At 38.4% G+C, this 17,699-nt stretch overlaps 1 protein-coding gene across 2 annotated transcripts in view; it reads right to left on the bottom strand.

Annotated features, from left to right (window-relative positions):
* Window positions 1-1,054: 1,054 nt before the first annotated feature.
* LOC120525868 (cell wall integrity and stress response component 3-like) overlaps window positions 1,055-17,699 on the bottom strand; it is a 38,133-nt gene continuing 21,488 nt past the window's right edge. For both annotated transcript variants that reach the window (XM_039748523.1, XM_039748524.1), the window contains exons 3-5: window positions 13,955-14,063; window positions 11,432-11,599; window positions 1,055-2,200 (exon numbers count right to left, since the gene is read on the bottom strand). In XM_039748523.1, the coding sequence (XP_039604457.1) occupies window positions 2,051-2,200; window positions 11,432-11,599; window positions 13,955-14,063 (427 nt within the window). In that variant the 3' untranslated portion in view covers window positions 1,055-2,050. The remainder of the gene's footprint in view (window positions 2,201-11,431; window positions 11,600-13,954; window positions 14,064-17,699) is intronic.

Raw genomic sequence — 17,699 nt, 5'->3', positions numbered from 1 at the left:
ACTCAGTTTAGATGGCCGGCCAGCTCTAGGAAGAGTCCTGGTGGTTTCAAACTTCTTCCACTTATGGATGATGGAGACAACTGTGCTCGTTGGGACCTTCAAAGCAGCAGAAAGTTTTCTGTAACCTTCCCCAGATTTGTGCCTCAAGACAATCCTGTCTCGGAGATCTACAGACAATTCCTTTGACTTCATGCTTGGTTTGTGCTCTGACATGAACTGTCAACTGTGGGACCTTATATAGACTGTATATATGCCTTTCCAAATCATGTCCAATCAACTGAATTTACCACAGGTGGACTCCAATTAAGCTGCAGAAACATCTCAAGGATGATCTGGGGAAACAGGATGCACCTGAGCTCAATTTTGAGCTTCATGGCAAAGGCTGTGAATACTTATGTACATGTGTTTTCTCAATTTTTTTATTTTTAATAAATTTGCAAAAATCGCAAGTAAACGTTTTCACATTGTCATTATGGGGTGTTGTGTTGATTGAAGAAAAATGAATTTAATCCATTTTGGAATAAGGCTGTAACATAACAAAATGTGGAAAAGTGATGCGCTGTGAATACTTTCCGATGCACTATATAATATATATATATATATATATATATATATATATATATATATATATATATATATATATATATATATATATATATATATATATTTCTATTTTCTTTCTTCTCATTGGGAGTTGATTTTTGGTTTGATTTGCTTTTTAGTGGTATTTAGTGGTTAATGAAAGATGAACACTTATTACCTTCCTAAAAATGCTGCTTTTTTCACATCTCTTCAGGAGTTTGCTTGGCTTGTGGCATTATGTCCTTGTTGAATCTTTCTGCTGGCAACTTGACACTGAAGGCATTTATCAAAATAAGTGAGATTTATATTGAGCAGAGCTGGCTGTAATCCAGCATGGCTGTGTTCAATTAGCCAACTCTAATTTTCCCTTTAATTGGTTTGAATTAACTACTTGAATTAATCACTTTTCAAACACAAAGATTTTTAATAACCATTCATAAAATAAATGAAATATGTTATTTGTTCACTGAGATGCCTTATACGTATAGTAATATCAAATTTTGATTGAAGATCTTAAACATTCATTGTCAAAACTTTGTTATAATAGTGGAAAAGGAAGGGGACAAATGCAATGATTTGATACACAATACAGTTAAGAACTTTATAAAAAAAATGTATCTTCCCTAGCAGATGCCTATATTTTATTTGCTATATATGGGTTCTGAGCACAACATTCTACATTTTTATACACCCTACAGCACATCAGTTAAGTGTTCATTTATTGTATATTAATGTGCTAGCATAATTCATACAGTAAAGGTAGCATACAGCCTGTAGTTCAGCTTGGTATGATTACAGTAAGAAATATACATATATATATATAAATATATACAGACATGTAAAGCTCCTATTTCCATTAATTATGGCAAGAATATAACCATCTACTGATTGTAAATTGTTTTCTTTGTCACATGAGGTCGCCACATGAATTCTATTTTTCAATATCTCTGAAGCTTAGCTTGGGAATTAAGTGGATACAGAAAATTCCAAAGGTGTGACTATCGTAACAAAAGATATTGAAGGGAGTGAGTGCATCAGGGGTTGTGCACCCACTGTTAAGTATGACTTGGCTGTAAAAACCTAAGCTGCCATGAAAAACCAGCCTCCCTGCCCTGGAGGTTTGCACACTCCTGCTTGTAGGGATGGCATTTTTGTTTATAGAACAGCTAAGGGGTATTCATCATTTGAGTAACTGAGGGGCTAGGTGGACCTTAAGGGACTTTTCAATAAGGTCAGGAAAGATGGGGCTCAACCCAAGCAGGAGACAAGGCCAAGTGATTTCACAATTCACTACATCGCCAGACATTCCACCAATCACACAGGACCAGCCCCACCTTATTGCTTTATATTCCTTTAAACTTCACAGATTATTGTAATGTGGTATTAGCAGCAATTAAGCTGAGTTAAGAATAAGGTACACTCTGGAAAAGTTGTGTCTGCTGGTGCAGCTCGTCTCCTGTTGATTTTCTTATTTATTTTCTGCAACCTCCATGTTCTTGTTGGCCTCCTGAGGGTTAGACATCTGTGGCTCTCCTTCATTGACTGACATTTCAGTGTACAGAATAACATGTTCAGAGGGTGCCTTGTCTTCATTGGGCTTATCTGTTTCTGACGGGGTCTGAAGGAAAGGAAACATAAGTGTATTTGTTAAAGCTCTTATTTGTCAAGACCCAGCAAAAGATGACTGGGAATGAGAATATTGCTTATTATATACTATATTATATTGTACCTTCATCTGTCAATAATAGCTTGAGAGATTCAGTGTCACTAACATTTAATTTTAATGCCTTCAAATAAAATTTTAAATAACATAAGAAGTCTATAACTCCAAGGATATGTGGTATAAGCTAGTGGCTTTGGCGGATTTTATTATAAAACACCATTCTAAAAACTCCATCCATCCATCCATTTTCTAACCCGCTGAATCCAAATACAGGGTCACGGGGGTCTGCTGGAGCCAATCCCAGCCAGCACAGGGCACAAGGCAGGAACCAATCCAGGGCAGGGTGCCAACCCACCGCAGGACACACACAAACATACCCACACACCAAGCACACACTAGGGCCAATTTAGAATCACCAATCCACCTAACCTGCATGTCTTTGGATTGTGGGAGGAAACCCAGGCAGACACGGGGAGAACATGCAAACTCCACGCAGGGAGGACCTGGGACCCTGAAACAGCAGCTAAAGCCAGATCTTTTTATTTTGTTAAAAGTCTTAGGAAGAGAAGCCTGGATGCCAAGATATGTTTTTTTTTTTTTGTTTTGTTAAAATTTTCTGTTAAAACTTTCAACCCGGTTGGCATCCCAAGTTTTCTTTTTGGAGACCTGTCATTCCTGCAGTATTGTTGTTTGGGATGCAGGGAAAATATACAGAAAAAGAAGTTGAAAAATTCTAAACAGAGAATGAAAAGAAGTGGGAATTTAACCTTTTAACAGTTGGTCCATGTGGCAACAATACTAACATACAGTATGTACCACAAGGATGATAACAAATTATGTAACTTTTCTTTTTCTTTTCATTTTCAGTTTAAAAATTGACTGTGTTATGAATATCCTCAAAGATGAAGGCTAAAAAAGCAAAAAATATTGTTCACCCTATTATTTGTTGCATTCATTTTTGAAATTAAACAAAAAATTTGAAATATTGTGAAATACAAAATTTTTTAAATGTAATATTAAAGTTCTGAATTCAAATTATATACACAGAAACAAAAATAAGAAAGTTAAGTACATAATTAACTAAACCTCAATCCAAATAAATCTCAAAGCCAAAAATCCACAAAATCTAAGCTAAAAGTCAAGGCCTGAAAATCCAAAACATGAATCAATGTACAGTACAAAATTCATGGGGGTTACATTTCTAGAGCACCCACGAATTGTGAAAAACCGCAAATTATGGATGTGGTTAAAAAAATGCCTATTTTTATAGTTTAAACCCTAAATATGCCCCTAAAACACTTTCATTTCATTTCTACCTCAGCTTAATACATTACCCTAAAAAAAGAATGTAAAGGTAAACCCGTATACTGTACAGTACTGTACTGATATGTCACCTGCAGTGCTAGAATGTAAAATACTGATGTTACCGCTATATGTACTGTAATTCATGCAAGAGTGTTTTCATTGCCAGAAGCCTTAGAAGGTGCTGGGCATTTCGATGGCATCTTGGGGCTTTAACCCTTAAACTGCCACATACTTGGGGGTTAATGCATCCCTGAACGGCAAATACTTTTTTGCTGCACTTTTTAAGTAAACGTCACATTTCACAAACGAAAAGTGAAATTTTAATGGAACACTGTTTTTCATGCAAAGAGCATCACAATTACTGCAACACTGATCATTTTACATACTTCCAACGAACTGTAAAAACTATTTAAAAAACTACTGGAACAATATGTACAAGGTGCAATTGATGCCATTGATGAAATTCAGTGAATCACCGAGCTAACTGCGCTTGAACTGGCTGCTCGCAAACTCACAGAGGTAAACACGGACGCTGGTAGGCTAGTCTAGTGCAGCGGCTCAATCCCAGAGACAGTGAGGCTGCAGTGCTGCTGGAGCAGGCAGTGGTCATGAGCTGGCTACTCAACGAATGTACGGCACTGACTGATCAGCTCCGGCATGCTGGTAAAGTGCACTGGGAACCGACCATAGCCGGTTGCAGCATTCAATGAATGTACGTTGCCAAATATACTTGGCTCCGACGTGCTGGCAAATGGCACTGGGAAAAGACTGTAGCCGGCTGCAGCGGTTTAAGGGTTAAGAAGAACAAAACGGAAAACACGAGAACACCCAGCTGGAGATGCGTCACAGGACAGCACTCAATCAGCAGGAAGGAGAAATGAATAACATTGTAGTGGTCCAGTGCCGGTAAGATTCACACTGTCGAGAAGATAGTGATCTATTTATTTTTATGGTGGAGATGTTGTAATGATGAAAATAGATAGTCCAGAGATCCGCATGTTGAATGGGAATATAGAGATAGTACTACTGGTAGTTCCCGAAATGGTGAAGATGGGTGGAGAGTTCAGGAGCGCTCCTTTTTTCGCAGGATGGCAATGAATCCACTTACAGTCCTCATGTACACAGGCAGATGGCAGACAATCCAGATCCCAACAACGAAATGATCCAGGACAAAACGAATAAGTACAGGTAACCCAACAGAAGGCAGGCAGAGAGAGGGGAACTTATAACACAAATTACAAAAACTTTTTTTCTTTTGGTCACTGGCCCCCTTTTTAAAAGCCGCGCTGACATCCTTTGACCCCAACAGCCCCTGCACCCTCAGCAGAAGACCAATCAGAGCCACTGCAGGGAGTTTAAGGCCTTGTTCACACGGGCGTTAAAATAAAGCGTTTTTTTTGTGTTCGTAGCGTCTGGTGAGCGCGGATCAAGCGCCGAGTGTTTTCTACACGTAGGAGTCAATGAGAGTGTTCACACGGGCTTTGGTGACGTGCGTTTGTCCGGCAGCGCGTTTATGCGGCATCAAAAAAACGGTGCATGCAGCTTTTTCTTGGCGTTCAAAACCCAACGAACGCAAGGAAACCGCTTCTAGTTCGTTCTCTGCGCGTTTATTTTACGCTTCGGAGGACCGGATATTTTTATGTTTTCATATACAACATATATATTTTCATATTGCTTATTTTATTTTATTGTCTCATGTCATTTGTAAACCATGAACCTATTAATTTATGTTCTAATATAATATTTGATAACGATTATGTAGGGGGGGCATTTCAGTGCATAACACCAGTGTAAGCGCACACTTGACTACTGTTTCCTTACCTCAAAGTGACAAGTAGTCTCTCTTCGGGGCTAACACCAAGTCGCATATTGGTTGATCGGCGTGCAATGTGGCATTGCACCAGCTGCAGCAGACAATCAAAAGTGGAAACCGACATCCGACAGTAATTTAAAAACTTGCGCGGAAAGTTTCACATTTCTTCATAAAGCACAAAAAAACTTCCTTTAACCCAACGTTGTGCAGTCAGAGGATGAACCCAGTAGCGGCGGCGATTTTTTCTCTCCCTACGCCGTATTACGAGTATTTTTAAAACAAGAAGATTAATATCTAACATAGCAAAATGGTCCATATTGAAAGGAGGCACCTCAAATAAAACGACAAGGGCTTTCATATCCAGTTCCCGACACTGCCTCCACAGGTTAACACACAAACTACAATTTGGGCTGCAGGCTGGCGTTAGACAGAGACAAACGAATGCCGGTGTAGAAGTCAATCGATCGCCATCACAAAATGCAACATAAACGTCTAGGACGTTCAGAGCAAGTTCGTTTATCCAAAAACTTAACGCCCGTGTGAACAAATTTCAAATTCTAGTAGAGTTTTGCCCAGAGGGGACTGGGCGGTCTCTTGGTCTGGGATCCCTACAGATTTTATTTTTTTCTCCAGCCTTTGGAGTTTTTTTTTTTTGTTTTTTCTGTCCACCCTGGCCATCGGACCTTACTTATGCTATGTTAATTAATGTTGACTTATGTTTATTTTTTATTGTGTCTTCTATTTTTCTATTCTTCATTTTGTAAAGCACTTTGAGCTACATTTTTTGTATGAAAATGTGCTATATAAATAAATGTTGTTGTTGTTGTTGTTGTTGTAGAGTACAATGCTCTCGGATTGGTTACTTTCACCATCCCAAGCTGCATTTTCCTCTACGGTTGCTTCCTGTTCTCTCTACAGTGCAGTATTGCCACGAAAAAAGGCATAAAAAATTGCAGAGGATATTTGTAGTTCCTGCTAACAATTGTTAGTTAGGTTGTAAGGAAAAATCTGCAAATGACTGAGACTTTGAACCCTGAACCGTGTCTTTGCGGGGATCTACTGTAATTCAAAACTCACAAAGGGACAAACAAACGAGGACCATGGAATACAGTCATATGAACTGACAGCACAGAAGAAAAGCAGGGAATCTTTGAATTGTCTTCGGCCTCAAAAAAACACAGCAGTTGAGGGCACTAATCGAATCTGTGATTTAGGTGACTTTGAACGTGGCTTGGTTGTTGGTGTTAGACAGGCCAGTCCGAGTATTTCAGAAACTGCTGATCTACTGGGATTTTCAGTCACCTCTAGTGTTTACAAAGTATGGTCCGTTAAAGGGAAAATATCCAGTGAGCAGAAGTTCTCTGGGCGAAAATGCCTTGTTGATGCCAGAGGTCAGAGGAGAATGGCCAGACTGGTTCAAGCTGATAGAAAGGCAACAGTAACTCAAATAACCACACGTTACAACCAAGGTATGCAGACGAGCATCTCTGAAAGCACATCATAATCAACTTTGAAGCAGATGGGTTACAGGAGCAGGAAACCACAACAGGTGCTACTCGTGTCACAAAAGAACAGGCAACTGAGGCTACGATTCTAACAGAGTCATCAAATATGACAATAGAAGATTGTAAAAACATTACCTGGTCTGACAAGTCTTGATTTCTACCTCTACATTCAGATGGTAGGGTCAGAATTTGGCATCAACTACATAAAAGCACAGATCCATCCTGCCTTGTATCAAAGGTTCAGGCTAGTGGTAGCAGTGTAATGGTATAGTGGATATTTTCTTGGCACACTTTGGGCCCCTTAGTACCAAATAAGCATCATTTAAATGCCACAACCTACCTGAGTATTGTTGCTGACCATGTCCACCCCTTTATGACAGCAGTGTACCCATCTTCTGATGGCTACTTCCAGAATAACACTCAATAAAGCTCAAATCATCTTTAAATGACAATTAGTTCACTGTACTCATTTGGCCTCCACAATCACCAGATCTCAGTCCAATTGAGCACCTGTGGTGGAATGGGAGAGTTCCATCATAGCTGTGCAGCCAACAAATCTGCAGCAACTGCATGATGCTATCATGCCAACATGGGCCAAAATCCCTGAGGAATGTTTCCAGGACCTTGTTAAATCTGTGCTACCAAAAATGATGGCAATTCTGAAGGCAAAAGGGTGTCCAATGTGGCACCAGAAAGGTGGCCATTGAGTATATATTGGATGATATTTCATAGGGAAGGATTTGGATATAACACTGCCACTAACCCAATTTCCATTTGCCCTAGAATGGAGGAGCAGAATACTGAGGAACTGTGAAGTAATTTCCACACCAGCCTACTAACGCTCCACCCTTCTGCTTCCACCTCTCTGTATAACGTGACCTGATCGTCAGAACCCCATCAGACCATCCCAAGGACTCATAAAGAGAGGACCTCTCTGAAACTGAGACCAAACAAATGTCATTGTGAGATCTTTTCAACAGCCAGTTTTTTTTTGTTGCTTTTTTTTTGCAAGTCAGCCTTTCACAAATATACAGGACACCTGTGGTGCCCCAAACCTTTTCCTGTTTATCATGTTTGTCTTTTAGAATATATATATAGATGTGCAAACACGTATTCTTCAAAACGTTTTCACCTTTATTTTTAAAAATGCATTTATTTATATTTGTTATACTGTATTTCAAATTCATCACTTCGATGTACAGTTTCCATGCTGCTCAGTACACTTATACTAACAGTCAAAAGCCTCGGAGTGCTGTCAGATAAAAGGTGTTTCAGTTGAGTTCAAAGCTAAATACACACTGCTTCTTTCACCATGCGATAAATACCTCATTGTGTAATGTGGTTTCCTCTGTCATTACTCTTTTGACTGTGATGATGGTGGACCAAGGTTTTTCAGCCTCTTATTAGTGGTTGATGTTGAAAACCCATACACTAAATTTGTATGACCATTTTTGAAAGTCTCCATCTACTCATCTGTGTGTTGATTGCATAAACAGGCGTGAATTTCAACTTGTTTAACTCTTTCTGCAGACAAAAATGTTGTAAAACTTCTCCATTTGTCTTTTGAAAAAATTGATAGATGTGCAGCCTGGTAGTAACTCACACTGATAGCAAGATGAACAGCAGCAGGATATAGAGCATCAGGCAAACATTTAACGTGGTGTAAAGGTTCAGGCGAGCTACCTCAACGTTTTGAGAATCCTTCATGTCTAAAGAGGTTGCATTACTCCACTGACTTAAAAAAACAAATAATGATTCCAGAATTATCTACATTTTGTATTAATTCAAAATGACAAAGAAGGAATAAATGAAAGAAAAACCAAAAAATATCATGAAGAAGGAAGTTAAGAGAAAATATTAATGCCCATTTGGTTATCAGTCCCTGGCAACTTTCTGAGTTGGAAATGAACTTTGTCTTTGAAGCTATGAGTGAGCCAAAGCTGCCTGCAGTGGCACCCTGACAGGCTCATAAAAGAAATCACAACATTGTTTTTTTTTTTTCCCAAAAGTGAAGAACAACAAGGAAATAAGCAAAAGGAGAAGGAATTGTTAATAAAGAACATCAACTATCAGCACTCCCTGCGCAAGTCATGGAGCAGGCCAACTATTTTTGAAACACATTTCCCTTCAGATTGAATACAATTCTTGTATTTGTTGGATATAATCAATGGAAATAGAACTAAACAAACTGCAAGGTCTTCTAGTTGAAAAATGTTCTTTTCAAAAACTTTGCAATCTTGGTAAACCTGTGGATTTTATTATTATTTATTACTTGTGATAAGTTTAGCTATTTTATCATAGATTATATGGCTGCATGTCATAAAGCAATCAAAAAGCTTGAAATTCAGGAACTCCAGACCAGTTTGACTTCATCTGACACATTAGCATTACTAATTCATATGGCAGAGACAGTATATAAAGGTCAAATTAAAATTTGTGTTTTTTCCAGTACATCATACAGACCTACACGTCAGCAATTGTTCGATTTGGCATGCATGCGTTCCTAAGTTTATTTTTACCTGTTAGTGACACAATTGTTGTTTGCTTTTACAAATTAATCTTTAGAGGTGTACAGACACTTTTTGTACTTTGACTGTGCCATATTTCTTACTTCCAGAAATATGTACACTTATGATACACACTTGTACTTCAAGCATATCATGCAGACAGTCTCATCTGAGCTACCAATGACGTACATCTGCCGGAGTTTGAATGATTATCTCATTGTTTTGAGTTACTGTTTTTTTTTTCATAACAAATTCATTTTCTCCATGTGCCTTTCCAGGCTGCGTGAGTAAATTGTACTTGTGGTTTGTTACTTCAGTGGGTTATTGGCTGTTACATGATGCCGGGAAAAATAATATTTTGAAAATTTCTTGCTTATATAGCTTGTATGATCATAAGCAGTGAAGAAATTCATTTTTTGCAAGTGGTACTGTTGTTCAATTTAAATGGATAATTTGTCATTGACTGCCATCCAGCACATTATGTGAAAGTTACTGGGCAAAAGTGATTTTACAGGTAATCCTACTATTAACTAAGTGCTGTAATTCAGAAAATACATTAGAAACACACAAACATACACCTGCCTTGTTCAGGAACAACTCAAAACTAAAAATGTATTTTCCTTTACAGACGATAAGTTCTAAATTGAATTCTGAGCATTCATCATTTCAGCATTCAAGGGCTATCAATGTGATATTTCACTCTTCTCACCTCTGACTTCTAGTATTAGAAGAACTAGTATTAATCAAGGTTCTTTCCCTTATGAGCAAAATGTCTTTGCTCGTATCTTCTTACTTAATGTGTGCTCTACCTCTGACTCTTTTGTATTCACATTGTACCTCCCTGGCTTTTTGTGAATATTTAGTTTCAGATATTCTGATAACCAGAATATGGCCAAACCAGCATGGATGCATTTTCTTCTACCTGCATTAGATGAGGCTTCACATTCTTTGACACCTGACTGGTTTGTTGTTTTTTTGTAATCCCATCTCTTATATTCTTCTCAAAAAGTACATCTTTTTGGGTCCTCCCTGTATGGAGAGTGCTGTGAGAAGTGAGAAAAATGCTATATAAATGTGTAGAGTTATAATTATTATTTATTATCTCAGGAGCCTGCAATTTATTTAGTGTTGACTATCAGGGCCCAGGGCGGCATGGTGGTGCAGTGGTAGCGCTGCTGCCTCGCAGTTAGGAGACCTGGGTTCGTTTCCCAGGTCCTCCCTGTGTGGAGTTTGCATGTTCTCCCCGTGTCTGCGTGGCTGTGCTCCGGTTTCCTCCCATAATCCAAAGACGTGCAGGTTAGGTGGATTGGCGATTCTAAATTGGCCATGGTGTGTGTGTGTGTGTGTGTGTCCTGCAGTGGGTTGGCACCCTACCCAGGATTGGTTCCTGCCTTGTGCCCTGTGTTGGCTGAGATTGGCTCCAGCAGACCCCCGTGACCCTGTATTTGGATTCAGTGGGTTAGAAAATGGATGGATATCAGGGCCCATGATTTTATCCTGCATGTTAATATCAGGACATGAATAGAATTTTACTGTGCAATCAAGTCTTGTACGTAAACAGCAGGTAAGAGCTGGGTACAGTTGAGGAGCAACATAACAGTATCTCAAAATTTTTATTCAGTTGTAACTGTTGCTACAAGTCAGGTCACTATCTGTAATGGCAGCATCATGTAATAAGAGAGGAACCAGATGAAAAGGAACAAATGCAGACCCTTCCATTAGATATTTAAATAAGTATCAGAAATAAACAGGTTAAAATTTTTCAGTAAGCTGTGCAGACAGGCATTATCCCCTTTCTAATGCACACCTTAAATGAATCCCCTGCTGTTATTCCCTTTGAAATCTTCTTGGAAAAAAAAGTATTTGGTGCCTGAATTCATGTGATTTGCCCTCGTGACCATGCTAAATATTACAACAACTGTAAGAAGCTGATGATGGATGTTATCACACTATGCAAATACTTCCCTGGTTTTGTACCTGCATCATTGTTCCACAATGTTTCTTTAATGCAAACAGGCAGAATAGGCTGTTGTAAATCATCATATTAACTGCTTACCACTGTGTTTGAACCTTCCGGAGTTGTGGTGGTAGGGGCCACATCTTTTTTAACTTCCTCCACTGTTCCATTACTGGAGATCTGGGGGTCTCCAGGTGCTTGCCCAGAATTATTTATGACATTCATGCTTAAATTAGCGTCGGATGCTTCAGCCCTCTCTACTTCAGACTGCAAAAATAGGAAAAAAAAAAAGATACATTTTCAAAACCTTTGGGCATCTGGAGATTAATCTGAAATAATAATAAGATATTCATATTTATTATATTAGCTATAATATCAGTAGCCAATAGTATTGTTACATTAAGAATAGTAGCAGCCATCATAAGCACAATTATAATTCAAATAATAATAAAGTATTCATCAGCACTGATCAATAATGGTAACAATAGTATGCAATGAGCAAAGTCTGTTCATCCTCCATCCTCTTAATTTGTTAAACCAATTTGTTTTTAACCACCTAAATAAACAAGCTGGTCAGTTTAAAGATTTAGGTGCATAGCATTGCCCCTGTGGTATATTTGAACATGTGACACATCCTGATGATATCATCAATATGTGACACTATAAGAACCGTAACAAAAACCAGAAAGAAACCCTGTATGGGCTCAGGTTTGGAATACTGGCACTAAGGTAATGAATATGTAATCTATCTGTGCACCTGATGGAGGATCACAAAATGAGCTGTTCATATGGTTGCCTATAATTTTAAATAAAAGTCAGGATACTAAACTGCAGTGACATATGGTTCAGCTTAGTGGTGTTCCAGATGGAGAAATCTAGAGTTTTAAAGGGCAATCTTGACCCTGGAAGTAGTTTGGGAATTCACACTGGAAGTGATACTGGGCCTAAAGGGTCCTTCCACTTAGTTTTTTATCGAGTGTGGAGTTGGGAAAAGGGTTTGATCAATCACCTTTGCTCCATGTTCTAGCCTTCTTTGTTATTAAATCCCTTTTGTTGGATGCCTTGGCTTCCTAGCTATCACTCTGAGTTCTAGTTAACAGAACAACTGTACAGACATGTTTTATGATCAGTAATCATCATACAAAATGTAGTAATATTAATCAAGTTGTGTGGACAAGGAGGAAGATGAGGTGAAAAAGATGCAATTTATCACCTTGCTCTGGAGAAGTTTATTCTTAATAAGTATACATCCACTTAAGAGCTAAGTGTACTATGCAATTATTTTAAATATGTCAAAGAGAAAAGAAAGGGGACCTAACACAAAACATGATATTAAAATATTTTGAATGAAACTAGAGGATTATTTAACTGTAACAAGAAGCTCCATGTGCTGTGCTATATAATGAAAACATGCAGACTGTGTCCCATCTCTTTATGTTTGATGTGTTGTGAGTGGAACTCGATAAAGAGCCCTAATCTGTTTAAAGGTACAGCAACTCCTCACACAAAGTATACAATGTTGCAGAAATCTGTCTAAAATTGGTTCCTTTTATCTATTTTATTGTTGTTATTAAATCTCTACAATGTTTCCACAATTTTTTTATTTATGAATGTATCCAGAAGCAGCTACATATGTGTCATCTTTCAAGGCCTAATCCCAGAGAACTCCCTTTCAAACTATTTTTGATCTAAAGCTGAAGGAAGTCATGAAACAGCATACTTGATACTCGTCTCGGGTCAGTTAATCTTGGTACCTGACAAACAGTCTGAGAGATGTGTCACTACAGAACCAGCTTGTAGAGATGAGACCTTTCAATGTTTATTCAGCAATTATTTTAGAAAGGGATATCTCTGAGGTAAAATAAGTTCCTTGTAATTGACTCCCACTGTCACAGTTTTGGCCATACTCTATACTTGGTCTTTCCATTATTAAATACATGCATATAATGTCACACACGTGCGCATGGGAGGCAGCTAAAGGGCTTGAGTGAAGGCAGTTCTGAGGCATGCCGGGATGTGGCAGAGTGCACTGACTCTTTTTCTCCCTTTTCTGTAGACCATTCCCGGGAGATTCCACCTGGCTCTCTTGACGTCACTTCCGGGACCGAGCCAAAGGAAGTAGACCTTACCGGCTCCGACCTCAGTGATGTCACGTCCGGGTTCGATCCAATGAATGAAGAATGTGGGCCCGATCCTTATGACCTCACTTCCTGTCTTCCCCTTTAAAAGCCTGCCCTCTTTCCCTTTTCCCCCAGTCTTGTTCTGGACTCATTTGTATGCACTTCAGTGCGGATTATTTGATTAAAACGACTTTTGCAGCCGGCATACCATATTATACAGGTGGCTGCCCCAAACCTTTATCTGTTTATGTCTCTTTATTGTGACAATGATCACAGTCACATCCTATTCTGCAGTCCTAAAACAAACGATGCTAGAGATTACAGTTTCACCTTTTTATGCCCAACTTTCAGTTCCTCATTTTTCTGCACAAGCTGCACTTCTTTTACCTTTAAATCTTCTTCCCTTCCTCTTTCCTTCATAGACATAAATAGGCAACAATGCAGCAACCCTTCCCATCATAACCCTTACCTTCCTCATGTAATAAAATAGGTGATGACTTACCGAAGATTTTTTTTTTTTGTCCATTATAATAACAAATATTATGATGATAAAGATGATGGCCACAATCGAGCAGGACACTCCAATTAAAATTTTCATGCTCTCAGCCAGCCTGTGGAGAAGACAGATTTAAGTCTAATAAATATACATTTTTAATCTAAAGTAATAGTGCACTGTTTTCAGTTTACTTTCATTACAAAGAGCAAAATTGAAAGATTCTCCATTGCTTTTATTTTGTAATGGCGGGGCTCCTCTTGGAATTCTTCATTCCACCAACAAAGCACAATTACAGCAAGACAACTGCCTTCAACAAGGACCAATAAAGAATGACATTTGTATAGAAATACTTAACTGGCACATTACCTTACTGAACTTTAATGTCTTTACATTAAACATAAAAATTTACATTAAAGAGTAACACTTTTGTTAATGCATTTATTTATTTGTTCCTTAAGGGTGAGGAAGCCTTAAAGTATGTATTGATGAAAAGGAAAATATTTAAACTGTATCACTAAGCCTTTGACCAAAGGCAAAAAATCAGATGTTTCATACAGTGAATTACAGTAGAAGTGAAACCACACAGCCAGCACAGTGCATCTTCAGCATCCAAATGAAATTAAAAGAATAAGACGTAACATTTACTCAACAGAAAGTATAAAGTATTCATATTTTTTAGGCTTAGAATATTAATTCATTAACTATAAATAATAGCTTACCTCAGCATTTCTCAACCTTTAAGTATTTGCAACCCGAGTTTTCATAACAGTTTATTTGCGCCCCCCTAACATTTTTTTGAAATTTAGATGCATATTTTATTATACCTACTTAACTTTTATCGACATTTATCAAACTCTATATTTATTGTATTGTATGTATAGTATCAGATTGTAGTTTAAGTTAAATTGTTTTGGTTTCAACAGATGTTTTTTTTCATATTTTTGATTCTTGTTTTCTTTTTTCACATCTTCGCGCCCCCCTTTTTGTTACTTCACGCCCCCTAGGGGGGCCCGCCCCACAGGTTGAGAACCACTGGCTTACCTCTAGGTTACAACCCAGCATTGGGGAAATTTATGTTGAAGAGCTTGCATATATTCAGCTGTGTGCCAGATTAGTCAGTCAGTTAGTCATGTTCCAACCCGCAAAATCCTAACACAGGGTTAGGGGTCTGCTGGAGCCAGTCCCAGACAACACAGGGCACAAGGCAGGAGCAAACCCTGTGCAGGTCACCAGCCCACCACAGGGCACACACACACACCAAGCACACACTAGGGAGAATTTAGGATTGTCTAATGCACCTAACCTGCATGTCTTTGGACTGTGGGAGGAAACCCACGGAGACACGGGGAGAACATGCAAACTCCACGCAGGGAGGACCCGGGAAGCAAACCCAGGTCTCATTACTGCGAGGTAGTAGCACTGCCACTGCACCACCATGCTGCCCCTTGCTAGGTTACTTTCTTTTTAATTGTTTTAAAACATATTCAAGAACTGTGCTAGCTGACACATTATGTTTTCTATTCACAAAATATTAATCTGCTACTTTCTTTAAGTTGCCTTGGATGCATTTTGACTCTCTAGGCCTGTACTTTTACAATAGTAGATCAGGTAAGCTGATGTATATTTTATATTAAATAAAATGGAGTTCACTATTTTAATGCTTTCTTATTTATCATGGATCCACAGATTATAGATGTGTTGCATGTTGGTTGGACATATAAAAAAGAACTTCACTGTAGTTTTGTTATGAAATGACAACACTATTACTATGCCTACTACCAGTGGCAGATTTAGCTGCCTAGGGCAGAATCATGCCAGGGATGTCACAGGGTTCCTGCACCAAAACATTCATAATGGTCATTACTGTCTGAGCCAGTCATACAACAGGTGCTCCATTTATGAAAGTTAAGTAGCATGTGCTCTGTAAAGTCTATGTTATGTACAATGAGGGATGTCAATTATGCAACCAAAGGGCTATATGCTCACAACACCATTGGAAATTCCCCAGTCATCAAAGTCTAATGTCTACCCACAATGACCATCTAGTGCCACTGTACCTAGTGCTCCAAATGAGCTTCGACTGGCCCAAACTACAACTATTAGTACAACACCATTAATGAAAAAATCTAATCATACAATTTAAAAATGGCTTAGGTTCAATAAATGCCCCACCTACCTATCAGAAACCTTCCATTGCCATAATCTACCCATCCACCCATCCATCAATCACTCAACACCCTTGAACCTGTATATTGCAATGGACAAGAGTAGGAACCTCAGCAACAACTGTCATTAACACATAAATTACCCATGCATGCTTATGCACACACAATAATTACAATTCAGGGCAGACAATAAACCTAACAATCTCTTCTTTGTGATCTGTGATTGTCATATGCTTGAGTATGTTGCATATCATATGGAGAATGATTTAGAGGGCACATAAGAAAAGGATGTTCAGTTTGCATCACACCTTACCAGTTTCCCCTTTCTCTCTCACAAATGAGTAGACCTGGAAAGGGAACGCTGAGCCCAACTGCGATCTGCCTATATCACTGCCTCTTCCTGTTTCTTGCCACAGCAATGGCAATCATTGTGTTGTCCTGTTGGAACCCTAACCCATCTTTACATCTGCCTTAGGTTCATTTACAGTCAAAAAAACTGAGCTGTGTAGGGAAGAAAAAATACTGATATGAAGACAATATGCAAACTCCATGTAATGATGTTGGAAAAAAATGGCTGTCGTTATACAGGGTGGGCCATTTATATGGATACACCTCAATAAAATGGGAATGGTTGGTGATATTAACTTCCTGTTTGTGGCACATTAGTATATGTGAGGGGGGAAACTTTTCAAGATGGGTGGTGACAATGGTGGCCATTTTGAAGTCGGCCATTGTTTTTCTTGTGAAATTCCCAATAAGTTTGATGTGTCAAATGACCCTCTTCCTATTGAAAAAACAAAAGTTGGATCCAAAATGGCCGACTTCAAAATGGCCACCATGGTCACCACCCATCTTGAAAAGTTTCCGCCCTCACATATACTAATGTGCCACAAATAGGAAGTTAATATCACCAACCATTCCCATTTTATTGAGGTGTATCCATATAAATGGCCCACCCTGTACTCATAGTGTCAAAAATACAGTCAATTGAACTCATCATTTGGACTGAATTATAGTACCCACATTAAAGTGACATGATGTAAAATGTAGGGACTCAATTAAGAAAAAACATCTTGCTCAGTTTATGCAATTTAATAGAATACTTCAAAAGCAATATCATACCCAGCATGATGCTTGCCCAGTTTTTATTTCTCAATTCATGCATTTAATTCATGTAAATGCAGCCCTTCCTAAAGTTTCTAAATTCAATCATCATGCAGCCTCCTGTTATGAAATTCACAACATGAGTGACTGGAAATTTAGATCAATATGACCTAGCAAAAATGTCTAATTTCTTCAGAAGAGAGAAAAATCTGAAGGTGGAATTAAAAATGTGCTAAGAACAACATTCATTGTCTTTACATAGTTTGAAGCCATGATGTATATATTCCAGTAAATCCCAGATATTATTAGTTCCCAGCTAGGCAATTTTAAAAACTAACTGCTTCAGTTAAGCAAAGCCTTCATAATGTTATATAATGTATTAACTTTCAGGGACTCATGTATGTCTTTTAATATTCATTTTCTAGAAGTATTTGGTGCCCAAGGTGAACTGAACATAGAATTTAGGACAGAGAGTGGCTGAT

Source organism: Polypterus senegalus, chromosome 3 (assembly GCF_016835505.1).
Source record: "Polypterus senegalus isolate Bchr_013 chromosome 3, ASM1683550v1, whole genome shotgun sequence".
NCBI lineage: Eukaryota > Metazoa > Chordata > Cladistia > Polypteriformes > Polypteridae > Polypterus > Polypterus senegalus.
The sequence above is the reverse complement of the archived record's forward strand: the minus strand, read 5'-3'. Positions and strand labels throughout refer to the sequence as shown.